Here is a 14790-nt window from a genome sequence, read left to right as displayed (position 1 = left end):
GCCCACTCGGCTGCGTTCTGCACAAACAAGTTTGCAGCGCTTGCTAAAAGCAGAACGGCCGCACGGGGGCGCGCTGGAGATCACCTGTATAGTCAGGAGATCGCATAGAAACTGTGCGACAAGTTTAGAACTGCGGCAGATCGCACTGCAGGTGTCCCCTGAAACGTCAGGCACCCGTTCTGACCTGCCCACTTCTTTTGTAAGTTTACATTTTGTTTTTAGACTTTAGTGGGAAAACTTGGCTGGATTTATACGTTGCGTTTTTTATGGGTTTTTTTCATTGGTGTTTTTAGCGCTTTTTTTTTAAAGAAATGCTGTGGCCAGCTGTTACTAGTCTATTGAAAACTATTGAAGGCCTGCATACACAGCGCTTTTGGTTTGGTGTGGCGGTTTTGGTCTTGGGCGTTTTTTTCCTTTTTAAACAGCCCTGTTCACACAGAGTTTTTTTGCTGCGGTTTTTGCGGCAAAAAGCGGCCGAAATTGACTCCCATTGATTTCAATGGGAGGTGGAGGCGTTTTTTTTATCGCGGTAAAAAGAAGAGACATGCCCTATCTTGAGGCGTTTTCCGCCTCATAAACCCCATTGAAATCAATGGGAGACGGAAATAAACGTGTTTGCCGCGATTTTTGACGTGTTTTATGACGCGTTTTTTGGCAAAGAATGCTGATGTGGTGCAAATCCAATAAAAAAAAAAACGGAGCTGATCTTTCCAGGCAGAATTTTCTGCGTGCAAAAAACTGTGTGAACAGGGCCTTAGTATGGCGCTCTTTCTGGCATTTTCCCCGTAGCCTCCTTCACACACAGAACTATTCTAACAATTGAGACGACATCACTAAACACTTCTAGAAACTCCAGCGTTTTATATTTAGTGTCATTTTGTACATGCGTTTTTTCTGTCATTTTTTAAAGTTCTTTAGGGAACTGCGTTTTGCCACAGTTTTATGGTAATTAACCGCAATTTGACCGCACCTTCTGAACATACCCTAAGGCCAGGGTCACACACGCAGTTTTTTATTCCGTTTTTAGAGCCAAAGCCAGAAGTGGATCCAACAGGAAGGAAACGCATAAGTCTCTCCTTTAGGGCAGATACAGACGGACGTTGCGTTTTTGCGCGCGCAAACAACGCAGCGTTTTGCGCGCGCAAAAACCATTTGACAGCTGCGTGTGTCATCCGTGTATGATGCGCGGCTGCGTGATTTTCGCGCAGCCGCCATCATAGAGATGAGGCTAGTCGACGCCCGTCACTGTCCAAGGTGCTGAAAGAGCTAACTGATCGGCAGTAACTCTTTCAGCACCCTCGACAGTGAATGCCGAACACAATATCGAGAAACCTTTTAAAAAAAAAAGAAAAAGTTCGTACTTACCGAGAACTTCCCGGCCGTTGCCTTGGTGACGCGTCCTTCGTGACGCGCCTCTCTTGACATCCGGCCCCACCTCCCTGGATGACGCGGCAGTCCATGTGACCGCTGCAGCCTGTGCTTGGCCTGTGATTGGCTGCAGCTGTCACTTGGACTGAATTGTCATCCCGGGAGGTCAGACTGGAGGAAGAAGCCGGGAGTTATCGGTAAGTCAGAACTTCGTTTTTTTTTACAGGTTCATGTTTATTGGGATCGGAAGTCACTGTCCATGGTGCTGAAACAGTTTAACTCTTTCAGCACCATGGACAGTGACTATGTCCTGACGTCGCGTACCGGACATTTTTTTGCCGGGTTCGGCCAAAACGAGTTCGGCCGAACCCGGTGAAGTTCGGTTCGCTTGTCCGGGTTCGCTCATCTCAAAGACACTCCGTTTGGATGTTCGGAAACAGAAAAGCACGTGTTTCTGTTTACATTCATCCTTTTGACAGCTGGTGCGCTGTTTCAGTCGGTTCGCACGCTTCCGTGCAACCTGCGTGGTTTTCACGCACCCATTGACTTCAATGGGTGCGTGATGCGCGAAATACGCAGAGTTATTGAACCTGTCGCGTTTTGTACGCAGCGAACAAACGCTGCGCAAAAAGCACGGACTGACTGTACTGCCCCATAGACTTGTATTGGTCGATGCGTGGCGCGTGAAAACCACGCGGCCCGCACGGACCGAATACACGCTCGTGTGAATCCCCCCTAAATCTTCCTTTTGGATCTATATCTGGCTTTGGCACCAAAAAAAATGTGATTCCTGCCTTAAGCCTATATTCACATGGTGCAGTTTTTGAAGCCACAGCCAGGAGTAGATTGTAAAAGGTACTCCTGGTTCTTGGCTTCATAAACTGCACCTAAACCTGCAGGTGTAAATATACCCTAAGGCCCCATGCACACCGTAAAAATCGTCCGTCTCAATTATGGACCCATTCACTTCTATTGACCACGGACACCTTCCCGTATATTTGCAGGAAGATGTCCAGGCCGTAGAAATGTTCCGAAAATTATGGAACATGTCAGTTCTTTTGCTTTTTACGGCCCGTTTACCATACTTTGTATGGGAGCACGGGCCGAAAATGCGGGCGGCTGGCCATGCCGGTTATGGCAGACCGTGATTACGGGCACAGCCGTGTGCATGAGCCGCAATTCCCCCTGAAAATCCACGTGAGAATTGCGGGGGATGCACATGACCGTGGTTTTCACATCTGTGCGTGGCCCCGGAGTCCGGACAGTAGGAAGAACGGGCAAGCTTTATTACGGCCGTGTTCTGCGTTTCGGGCTCATTGAAAATAATGGCCGCGGCCATGTGCATAGCCCCCGGCTGTCACCCCGTGGCTGGCTGACCCGAAAATCACGGCCGTGCACATGACACGACCATTTTTAAGGCGTAATGGTGGCGTTTTATGTCGGCAAGCATATGCCCATTGCTTGCAATGGGTCTTACGATGTTCTGTGCAGACGAGCTGTCATTTTACAGGTCGCTGTCAAAAGACGGCGCATAAAATTACGGCCGCGTCAAAGAAGTGCAGGACACTTCTTGGGACGTAATTGGAGCCATTTTTCATTGACTCCAATGAAGAACAGCTCCAATTACATCCGTAAGGGCATGACCACACGTGGCGGATTTCCTCCGCAACTGTCCGCATCAATGCCGCACAGAATCTGCGTTGCAGATTCTGCTGCGGATCTGCACAAAATGTGCAGTAAATTGATGCGGACTAGCTGCTGCGGACTGCGGGAAAAGTACTTCCCTTCTCCCTATCAGTGCAGGATAGAGAGAAGGGACAGCACTTTCCCTAGTGAAAGTAAACGATTTTCATACTTACCGGCCGTTGTCTTGGTGACGCGTCCCTCCTTCGGCATCCAGCCCGATCTCCCTGGATGACGCGGCAGTCCATGTGACCGCTGCAGCCTGTTATTAGCCTGTGATTGGCTGCAGCCGTCACTTAGACTGAAACGTCATCCTGGGAGGCCGGACTGGAGACAGAAGCAGGGAGTTCTCGGTAAGTATGAACTTCATATTTTTTTACAGATACATGTATATTGGGATCGGTAGTCACTGTCCCGGGTGCAGAAACAGTTACTGCCGATCGCTTAACTCTTTCAGCACCCTGGACAGTGACTATTTACTGACGTCTCCTAGCAACGCTCCCGTCATTACGGGAGCCCCATTGACTTCCTCAGTCTGGCTGTAGACCTAGAAATACATAGGTCCAGCCAGAATGAAGAAATGTCAAGTTAAAAAAGCAAGACGCATCCGCAGCACACATGACATGTGCATGACAGCTGCGGACTTCATTGCGGAAATTAGAATCTCCATTGAAGTCAATGGAGAAATTCCGCCATGAGTCCGCCACTGCTCCGCAACAGACAGAGCATGCTGCGGACACCAAATTCCGCTCCGCAGCCTATGCTCCGCAGCGGAATTTTACGCCTCGTCTAAACGAACACTGCTAAATTAAAGTGTAAGTCAATGGAGAAACGGCTCCGCTGCGGATTAACGCTGCGTAGTGTCCGCAGCGGAATTTAAGTGAAATTCCGCCACGTGTGAACCCAGCCTAAAAGACGCCTCGAAAAACGCGAGTACGAGCAATTACGTCTGAAATTCAGGAGCTGTTTACTCCTGAAAACAGCTCCGTAATTTCAGACGTATTTGCCGTTGCCGTGTGAACATACCCTAAAAGCTCCATGCTCTCAGCTACCGGAGCGAGCAGGATCAAAGTCAGCATCGATCCCACCCGTTTAACCTCTCAGATGTTAAATAATGTTATAGTTTTAGGCCATGTTCACACGCTAAACTAAAAACGGCTGTAAAATACGGAGCGCTGCATCTCAGTGGTTTTAGAGGGCTCTTACCCCATCGGCACAACCGCGATGCGATCGCGGGGTGCCGATGGTTTTTATGGCAACTTGGGGCCCTAACAAAGGCCCCCAGTTCTGCCTTTAGTGAAGGCCTGTTAGGGTATGTTCACACGGCAAACTAAAAACGTCTGTAAAATACGGAACTGTTTTCAAAGGAAAACAGCCTCTGATTTTCAGCCGTTTTTAAAGTATCAGGCGTTTTTTGATGCGTTTTCTACGGCCGTTTTTGGAGCTGTTTTTCTATTGACCCAATGGAAAACTGCGCCAAAATCGGCTCAAGAAGTGACATGCACTTCTTTTTTATGGGGCGTTTTTTTATGCGCCATTTTCTCAAACTGCTGCGTAAATAAACGCCCCGTCAGAACGAAACGCCATTTTTCCCATTAAAATCAATGGGCAGATGTTTGAAGACGGTCAGCTTCCGTATTTCGGGACGTTTATGGCTGAAAATAAGCGGTGTGAATAAACCCGTAACAGACGCCTGTCATTTTTATACTGACCGGCATTAATACACAGCAATACAGAAGTACAAAAAAAAGTTCAAAAAAGTTTAATAATAAATAAAAATTCCAATAAAAAAAATAAAAATTAAAAACCCACTTTTTCCCCTTACAAAATGCTTTAATTTTTACATTATTTAAAAAGTTACACATATTTGGTATCGCTGCTTCCGTAACGACCCCAACTATAAGGGTATGTTCACACGGCTCCAAACATCTGCCCATTGATTTAAATGGGAAAAATATTGTTTCGTTCTGACGTGGTGTTTTTTTACGCGGCCGTTTGAAAAAACGCAGTGTAAAAAAACGCCCCGTAAAAAAGAAGTGCATGTCACTTCTTGAGCTGTTTTTGGAGCCGTTTTTGTGTCAATAGAAAAACAGCTCCAAAAACAGCTACAAAAAACGCATCTAAAAACGGCTGAAAATCAGAGGCTGTTTTCCTTGAAAACAGTTCTGTATTTTACAGCTGTTTTTAGTTTGCCGTGTGAACATAGCCTAAGGCTTTATTCACAGGAACGTTTTATACGTCCGTTGCCCGGACCTATGTTAGTGAATGGGGCCGTTCAGACTGTCAGTGATTTTCACGCAGCGTATGTGCGCTGCGTAAAACTCACGACATGCCCTATACTTGCCCGCGTTTCGCGCAGCACCCACTCATTGAAGTCAATGGGTGCGTGCAAATCGCGCTCAGCACACGGAAGCACTTGCGGGTGCCGCGCGTGATTCGTGCAACAGCAGTAAAATGAATTAATGAAAACAGAAAAGCACCTCGTGCTTTTCTGTTTGTAAACATAAAACCAGAGTGTCATAATGAAGCCGCGCACCATATGCTGATGTCACACGGAGCTTTTGCGCGCACAAAATGCAGTGTTTTTTGCGCACGCAAAACTGACACGTCCGTGTGAATAAGGCCTAACAGGCATTCACTAAAAGCAGAACTGGGGGCCTTTGTTAGGGCCCCCGGTTGCCATAAAAACCATCGGCACGCCATGATCGCATCGCGGGTGTGCCGATGGGGTAAGAGAGGGAGCCCCCTCCCTCTAAAACCACTGAGATGCAGCGCTCCGTATTTTACAGCCGTTTTTGTTTAGCGTGTGAACATGGCCTAAACCTATAACATTATTTAACCTGTACGATGAACCCTGTAAAAAAAAAAAAATTAAAAATAAAAAACAATGTCAGAATTGCTGTTTTCTGTTCATCCTGCCTTCAAAAAAATTTGATAAGAAGTGATCAAAAGTCGCATGTACGCCAAAATGGTACCAATGAGAGCTAAAAGTCGCCCCGCAAAAAACTAAAAAGCCCTCACACAACTGTCGGCAGAAAAATAAAAACGTTACGGCTCTTAAAATATGGTGACACAAAAACAAGCGTTTGCACTGTGTAAACGTAGTAAAACATAAAATTTCGTTTTTCTTTCAATTACCCCGCAAAAAAGTTAAGAAACGTTAATCAATAAGTGATATGCACCCCAAAATAGCGCTATTAAAAAATACAACTTGTCCCGCAAAAAAACAAGTCCTTAAACAGCTTTGTCGACAGAAAAAGAAAACATTTTGTAGCTCTTTGAAAGCGATGATGGAAAAAAACGGAAAAAATTGCTTGCTCAGTAAGGCCTAAAATAGGCTGGTCACTATGGGGTTAAACTCTGTGACGAATTGATACACAAAGTTTAATCGATTTTCAATTGTACAATCAATAAGCTTTATTTCAATAAAACCAATCACTCCCTTTAAATCCTTTAGGCTGAGTTCACACGTCACAGATTTGCCGCAGATTTTGTGGTGGATTTGACGCAGATATTAAATTATCCTTTTGCACTGCAAAGAGTAAAATGCGCAATGAAAATTTGCACCAAATCCGTGACCTGAGACCTCAACCTTATTGTAATCTATGGGGGGCTGTGACTACTAGGACCCTCCCTGTGTACACGGAGTTCCCTCAGGTATTGCAAAGTAATTCAGTTCCTATTACAAACTTTGAGCATGTAAAAATATTTTATTTATTTCCATTATCTTTATAAAATATGAGAATACCCTCATTTGATAATCAGATTATTTAAAGGGGTGTGGGTAGGCGTGACAGCGCCACACCTGTTTACAGGTTGTGTGTGGTATTGCAGCTAAGTCCCATTCACTTCAATAGAGCACAGCTGCAATACCAGACACAACCCGTGGACAGGTGTGGCGCTGTTTCTAGAAGAAAGTTTTCTAATCCTGGATAACCCCTTTTAAGGGTCTATCTTCCTATGTTAGACATTATAAAAATGAATCCTAACGGGGTTGACTTTTTTTTTAACTTCCTTAGATCTTGTTCACACAATGCAGATGTGCTGCAGATTTTTTTTTCACATTTTTTTTAGTTTCAAGACTAGGAACGGAACCTAAACAGAAGAAATATATAAAGGAAGACCTTAAAGTGTCTCTTCTTCTGGATCCAATTATGGTTTTGGCTTAAAAAATTGCATGCAAAATCTGCATTAAGTCTGCAATGTGTGAACAAGGCCTTAAGGCTATGTTCACACGCATCTCACGAGTCAATAAAAAACGGCTCCAAAAACAGCTCAAGAAGTGACCTGCACTTCTTTTTCGTGGGCGTTTTTTTACGCGGCCGTTTTCTCAAAACAGCCCCGTAAAAAAACGGCCCATCGGAACAGAACGCCGTTTTTCCTATTGAAATCAATGAGGAGATGTTTGGAGGCGTTCTACTTCCGATTTTTCGTCCGTATACGGCCGGAAAATACAGTTGAAAATAAGCCGTGTGAACATACCCTATGGGCTAATCACGCGTCATCTCCGCACAGAACCCGCAGCATAAATTGACGCTGCAGAATTGACTTCACTTTCCGCACTTTTCTGTGTCTTTCTTCCGCATCGTGTGGCTGAGATCTACTAAATCTCATTCACTTTGCTGCTATTGTAAACGCTGCAGAATTTCCTCACAGAATTAATTGCGGAAATTCCGCACCGTTTAGGCTACGTGGGAACCCGGCCCAAGGGTGTATTCACACATTCAGGTTTTATGCAGTTTTTGAAGCCCAAACCGGGTGGGATCATAAAGGGAGAGAACGTTTATAAGAAAGACCTACTTCTCTTATTTGAAGTCACTCCCGGTTTGGGTTTCAAAAACTGCAACAAAATACCTGAACAAAACCTGCAGGTGTGAATAGACCCTAACCAGGATTAAACCATGTTCCCTTTTATAAGCTGCAGCAGCACAATGCTCCGTATATATACGAATAGCTGAGGTCTGTATATATTATCTAATGACGCGTGTGATGATATTTCACTGCACATATACTATAGCATCATCGGAGAAGGCAGCAGCAGCCCCCCCCCCTCCTCCCGCCGCCTCCTTTATTGTGGACCGGCAGGCAATTGGTTTGCATTGCAGGAGATGGTTGTGAGCAGGGAGTGAATCAGCTGTATTCTTTACCCATAATGCAGACCGCCTGACGTCAGACTGTCAGGGCAGGGAGGGGAAGGAGCGCTGCCTGCCTCCTATTCCCACACTTACAGCAGAGCTGGGAGGTGCCTCGTCTGCAAGAACCATCATCATCATCATCATCACCACCACCTCTATAATGGGATGGAGGGGTTCCTCTGACATCCAAGCTGGCGAGCATCATCATCACCATTAAGGATCACCCCACGACCACTGCAGGTGTGTTCAATCCATATGAGCGAGAAAAATGATCCAGGGTATCCTTACAGGGTGGGGGAGGAAGGAATCAGGTGCATAGATCCTATAGAGTAGCAGACAAAATGCATATATCTTGGCCGAGGTCTGGCCATCTTTAGGACGTAGGAGAAACCCCTATAGGGGATTCTCCTAATTATACGCACCCTAATAGGGCTTAATGCCCCGATAAAAATGTATGCAGATCAGCAATATAGTCAATATCCCAACTGATGCTGGTACCAAGGGGTTATATGGATATTATAAGACTTTGACGTCTGCATGTTCTTCTAGATAAGAATCCTATATATGACCTATATACCAAATATAGAGGCCATTCTGTCATCGTGATTTCTGCTGGTCAGCAAGGCCATAATGATGATACAAATGGGATGTTAGAGGCGATACATCAAGGGTTAAACGAGCGGCCTGGTCACTAAAGTAATTCTTGTTTTTGCAGATGGAGACTGGTGCTGCATTGCATTGGCACAGATAGGAACCCACACAGTGGCGACAGAAGGCCGGGACCCCGGGTGCAAGAACAATTGATGTAAATAATGTACTGGCATCCGTGTATTTAGCTTTCATGTAGGGATCCAATAAGTTTCCCAGTAACGGCGAGAATAAATCGTTATTATTGGCTGATATAGAACGAAGAAAATTCCATTACTTTTTAACCAACCCGAATTGTAACTTAAATCCAAGTTGTCTTACAAGACGAAGTCAATGCATCGGATCCCCGGAGGACAGGGCAGCCATTAGAAAAGGGCTTGAGTTTAATATAGTACCCCGATTCCATTGACTGCTGCTCAAGGACCGCTCTTCAAGATGATGGAGATACAGATTGACGATGGGGTGGTGTACCAGGACGACTATTGTTCGGGATCGGTTATGTCAGAACGGGTGTCGGGGCTGGCGAACAGCATCTACAGGGAGTTTGAGCGTCTGATCCAATGCTACGATGAGGAGGTGGTAAAGGAGCTGATGCCGCTAGTGGTCAATGTCCTGGAGAACCTTGACGCTGTCTTGACGGAGAACCAAGAACATGAGGTGGAGTCGGAGCTCCTGAAGGAGGACAACGAGCAGTTGCTGACGCAGTATGAGCGGGAGAAGGCCCTAAGGAAGCAGGCTGAGGAGGTGGGTGTCAGGGTCATTAATTGTCCTTGCTATGGTTTGGTTGCTGACTATGGCTCCAAGAGCTAGCACTCTATTCGGCTGCTTGGTTGTCACTTGGCATTCAAGACATGATGAATCACATCTTTTTAGTATGCCCTTTTGGTCTTTGCAATGTTTGCATAGTAGAATTTGTCGCCCTGCCTGCATCACAAGTAATGAGCGTCAATGTGGCCTCGTTGCGACTCCCAGGTTGCCACGACCGCCACATGACAGTTGCAAGAAATATAGCAGGTTCGGTTTTCTTGCGACTTTAGTGTCACGGTAACCTACGGTTCAACCAACCCACATTGACATTCATTACCTGCAATGCAGGCAGGGCGACACATCAATCTTTGGTGGTGCCGAAGCGAATCTTAAAGGGATATTCCAACTCTGACTTACTGGGTCTCATTTATTGAAACCTGCTAAGGGCAGAGAAAAAAACTCTTTGCCCTTGGCAATCAATCAGATCATTGCTTTCACTGCCTAAGGCCTTATTCAGACGAACTACAATTTGGCTGCTGAAGGGATATTTTGGCCGGACAAAACTCCCGCTTGCGATTGCCAGGGTTTCAGGTACCAAACCTGTTATTGATCGCTGATCGCCAGGGCAATTTTTCAGGGCTGTTCCGGTGAGACCACCCCTTTAAGAATAAACAAACTGGACAACCATAAAGTTTGTAGTGTCAATGCCAGTTACTCTGTAAACTGCACCCAATTTGGAGATGTATATAGTACCTGGATTATAACTAATCTATGTATAAATACATACGTAATCTATAGTTTACTGACATGTTCCAGGGGATTCGGTCTCCCCGCACCCTCAAAATTCCTGCTTGCAGAATATTAGGAAAATCTTCAGGTGCCACAAAGCCAAAGATATGTAGGCTCTGTTCACATCTGTGTCATGGCTTCCGTTTATAAGAAATGCCACAGCGCTGGGCTGGATCTGTCTTACAATAAATACAGGGCCTGACTTATAATCGGGTCCGTCGGGGTTCCATCGACATTACCGTCGTATAATGGCAAGAAACTCACTTTGTTGCCCATAGACAAGTACAGTAGGATAGAATAGCTATATGCGGGCAATGTTCAGTATAGAATTTTTTACTTTACGGAGAACAGTTTGAAAGGGTATATACATCTTTGACATCTATGACATATCCATAGAATATGCCATGAATGTGTGATAGATGCGGGTCCCACCTCTGGAATCCCCACCTATCATGAGAATGAGGATCTCCGACCCATCCTGCCTGGCTTTCTGGGCAGGGAGTGAAGAATCCCCCTTAATCCCCTGCTGAATAAAAAAAAAACATCATCTATGTAACGCATCCAGGAGACAACCACCCCTGCAGAAGTGACAGCCTGGGCCTGGATTTAATCTCAGTCCCAGAACCCCAGAAATAAGTTGGTATAGGACAAGGCGCACATTGCTCCCATCACCATGCTTTGGGTCTGTAGAAAATATTGATCCCTAAATATGAAATAATTGTGTGTCCGTTTTGCGTGCGTAAAAAACACAGGATTTTTCTTGAGTTGCAGTTCCGTGTGACATCCGTGTACGGTGTGCAGTGGTTTTTACGCGTGTATGTCATCCGTATGTCATGCGTTTTTTACGTCAGCAAAAAAAACGGACAGAGGCGTTTTTCTTTTTCTCATCATTCCTTTAGCAACTGATGCGTGAATCACGGACAGCACACGGATGTGCGTCCGTGTGCTGTCCGTGATATTCACGCACCCATTGACTTCAATGGGTGCGTGATGTGCAAAAAACGTACAAGAATAGGATATGCAGTGAGTTTCACGCTGCGTGAAAAACACTGAATGTCTGAATGGCCCCATTGAATTGCATAGGTCCGTGTGATGTCCGTTGTTTTAATGCGCGTAACACGGACGTGAAATACGCTCGTGTGAATAAGGCCTTAGGCTAAGTTCACACTACCGTTACTACACGTTTACCTCTCTCTTCCGTCAGAGGAAGAGAGGATCGATACATTAAACGGAAAGCAACGGTTCCCTTAGAATTACTATTGACTTCAATGTTAATTATTTTGTATCAATTGCTTTCCGTTTGTCTCCGTTTGCTAGGTTTCCGTTTTATTTTGAACGGAAACAAAAGTGAAGTCTGCAGAACTTTTGTTTCCGTTAAAAAAAAAAGCGGAAACCTATCGAACGGTGACAAACGGAAAGCAACTGATACAAAAGAATTACCATTGAAGTCAATAGTAATTCTAACGGAACCGTTGCTTTCCGTTTAATGTATCGATCCTCTCTTCCTCTGACGGAAGAGAAGTAAACGTATATTAATGCTAGTGTGAAAGAAGCCTTAGATCCAGTTAATACATGGGTGTCCTGTGGCAGAAAAAAACAAACACCCCATTTCTTATATATTTATTTTCTGCTTTTGATGGATGTGCCTACTTATAAATCTACCATGCTAAACCTATTTATAGGCCATGTTTATCCTGAGGAAGGCAAAAAAAATACCTGTGAGGAATTAGCTAATTATTCTCATATAAGGAGGAAAAATTCCTTCCCGACGCCAGATATGGCAATCGGATCAAATCCCAGTATCAATACTCAAATCTAACCTACCTGATAAAATTTTTTTTTTTTTTAAATGATTTAGAGTATTTTTTTTAAATTGATATTTCTGTGTAAATTTATTTCAACTAAACCTTATTTGAGGCAGTGTTGATCCAGAGGAAGCGATGGGCTAATTGTCCTCATATAAGGGGGGAAAATTCCATCCTGACCCCAAATATAGCAATTGGAATTAATCCCAGGATTAATCTCCATCTTTCTCTACTAGATTGGCCTGATGAAGACACCAGTCCGGTGTTGAAACGCGTAGCCCTTGACATTAAATCCTTGCCGTGATGTTTGTCTAAGTCCTTCAATTTTCTGTCCATCATTGCAGCGCCGGTAGTCCTATTTTTTATTATTTTAAAGTATCCATTCTCTACTATGGGGCAGATTTATTCAGACTGGCGTTCTATACACCAGTCTTAATATAAAGAGCACTGGAGTAAAATGCGTCTAATTTATTTTAAGAAATTAGGCCCATCTCTGAATGTCCGTGTGCCAGAAAGGGAAATTTCCGCCAGCTATGAGCTGGAGTAGATGTTCACTATAATTTACACCAGTTTCTGGTGTAAATTATAACAAATTTGTCACCAGATAGAAACCAACCACAGGCCGCTCCTGGGAGCGTAGAGGTTCTTCAGGCTGCAGAGGTGTCAGATGCCAGACAGGAATTGGAAGGTGCTAAGTCTAGGGCCTGGGGCAGTAACACGATGGCAAAGGTGTAGCATGAAGAGGGTACAGAGAGAGATGATGTTCTAGGGCAGTCGAGATCACATACAGCAGCAGGGAAATGGGTCACGGGTCAGGAGGCACGAAGTTCTGGGCAGTAGGCACGAATCATCCTGCAAGACATGACCGGAAGACGTCTCAAAATATCATCACGCATATCTACTGGAGCTGTTGTTATTTTAGGGCAATAGTCGGTATATTGAACAGCTATCCGCTATGTAACATCAGATATGATAGGTGTCCTGTGCGTATAGTGGCCCCTTACCAGATGGTCATGAATTCCTTCACAGTCCAGATATTCTCATAAAGTTGGGAAGAAGCAAAGACCTAGTAAATGGCAGAGACAGAGGGAGAAAAGAAAGGGCAATGATGGGGAACACAAGGTGAGGAGAACATCTGAAGAGTGTTATCCCCAGAGGAAGAGGGTCCTTACCGGGTCCAGCTTGGTGACATAAAGATAAATTCGGCCACGGGATGAAGGACTTTCTTATCCTACGGCGACTGCAGATGTTGGTTCTCCAGAACTTGCTCAAATGGAGGCTGTGCCCTTCTCTTCTCCAGTTCTTCCCAGCCGATGGTGGAAAAGAATGGATGTTCTCTGATGTTCCATCAGACACCCAAGCGCTTCTTAGGACTCCTCTTATGCAGCTGTTTCTTTGCAAGATGTTTCATGTCAGCATTAAGCCAAGTTGGGAATTTAGGCTTCTCGCTGGTGATGGCTTTATAAGCCATTTGCTTGACAGGGCTGCTACCATCCTGGACATCATAATCCCCAGGCTACAAAAGTCAACTACTGCGCCTAATCTTTTTTCTGAGATGCATCTCAGGGGCCATGTAATAAAATGTTCCCGTCACTGCATGGATCTTATTGGAGGTGGTGACGCCATCTTGGGCCAGCCCCAGGTCGATGATACGGATGTGGCCTGCTGCATCCAACATGATGTTCTCAGGCTTTGCTCTCTGCAAAGAAATAAGACAGATGAGACATAAAGACAAATCTGACCAGGGATACAAGAGATGGAGGACAGAAAGCAGGGTAAAATATTTCCAACATGTAAATGCGAAAGAGAGAAGGGGAAAGTTCTTCTTACCTGTGGATACTATTGTGTCCATGGAGGAACTGGAGGCCACACACCATCTCTGCCGTGTAGAACCTGATGGGGAGAGCAGAGTGTAGTCTCATTATTATTAAATCCTTCTCTAACAATTCCCTAATATGGTATGATCTGATTCTGGGTAGTCACCAGTAGAGAAGAGGTGCTGTTCATGGCAGCCTGTATTTTCTCCACCCCGTCAGTCTCTTCAGTCCCGGCTGCTCCCAGGTCTTGGCTCCTTATCCGTCAATCCTCAGTCCTTGGCTCCTCTTCTCTTCTTCTTGACCTTCTTGAATCCTGTGATGCTGTCCTCTTTTTGTCTTCTCTCTTCTTCTCCTCGCAACATTTTGGCTAATTTCTTCCGATCTGTAGACTTCCGTCCGATCGCTGCCATCGACAATTGGAAGTAAATGACAGATGTTTATAGGGGCCCTGACACTGTTTATAGGGAGACTTTGGATCTGTTTATAGAGGCATTGGCACTGTTTAAAGGGACACCTTGGCACTGTTTATGCGTATACCTTGGCACTGTTTATAGGGACTCATTGGCACTGTTTATAGGGACACCTTGACACTGTTTATAGGGACACCTTGACACTGTTTATGGGGACACCTTGACACTGTTTATGGGGATACCTTGGCACTGTTTATAGGGACACTGCCACTGTTTATAGGAACACCTTGGTACTGTTTATAATATCATGTATTACAGGTATATAGAATAGACTTGGGATTGACCTGGCATTGTTATAGATATGTTATAGCTGGTGTTGGTATACATG

General features: G+C 44.9%; 1 protein-coding gene across 1 annotated transcript in view; it reads left to right on the top strand.

The window, feature by feature from the left end:
- Positions 1–31: 31 nt before the first annotated feature.
- The window catches only part of MAPK8IP3 (mitogen-activated protein kinase 8 interacting protein 3), a 64045-nt gene continuing 49286 nt past the window's right edge, over positions 32–14790 (top strand). The window contains exons 1-3 of the mRNA XM_075830375.1: positions 32–199; positions 8210–8426; positions 8902–9578. Of these exons, the coding sequence (XP_075686490.1) occupies positions 9270–9578 (309 nt within the window). The 5' untranslated portion in view covers positions 32–199; positions 8210–8426; positions 8902–9269. The remainder of the gene's footprint in view (positions 200–8209; positions 8427–8901; positions 9579–14790) is intronic.

The sequence above is a fragment of the Rhinoderma darwinii genome, chromosome 6, assembly GCF_050947455.1.
Source record: "Rhinoderma darwinii isolate aRhiDar2 chromosome 6, aRhiDar2.hap1, whole genome shotgun sequence".
NCBI lineage: Eukaryota > Metazoa > Chordata > Amphibia > Anura > Rhinodermatidae > Rhinoderma > Rhinoderma darwinii.
This window is presented reverse-complemented; position numbering and strand designations above follow the sequence as displayed.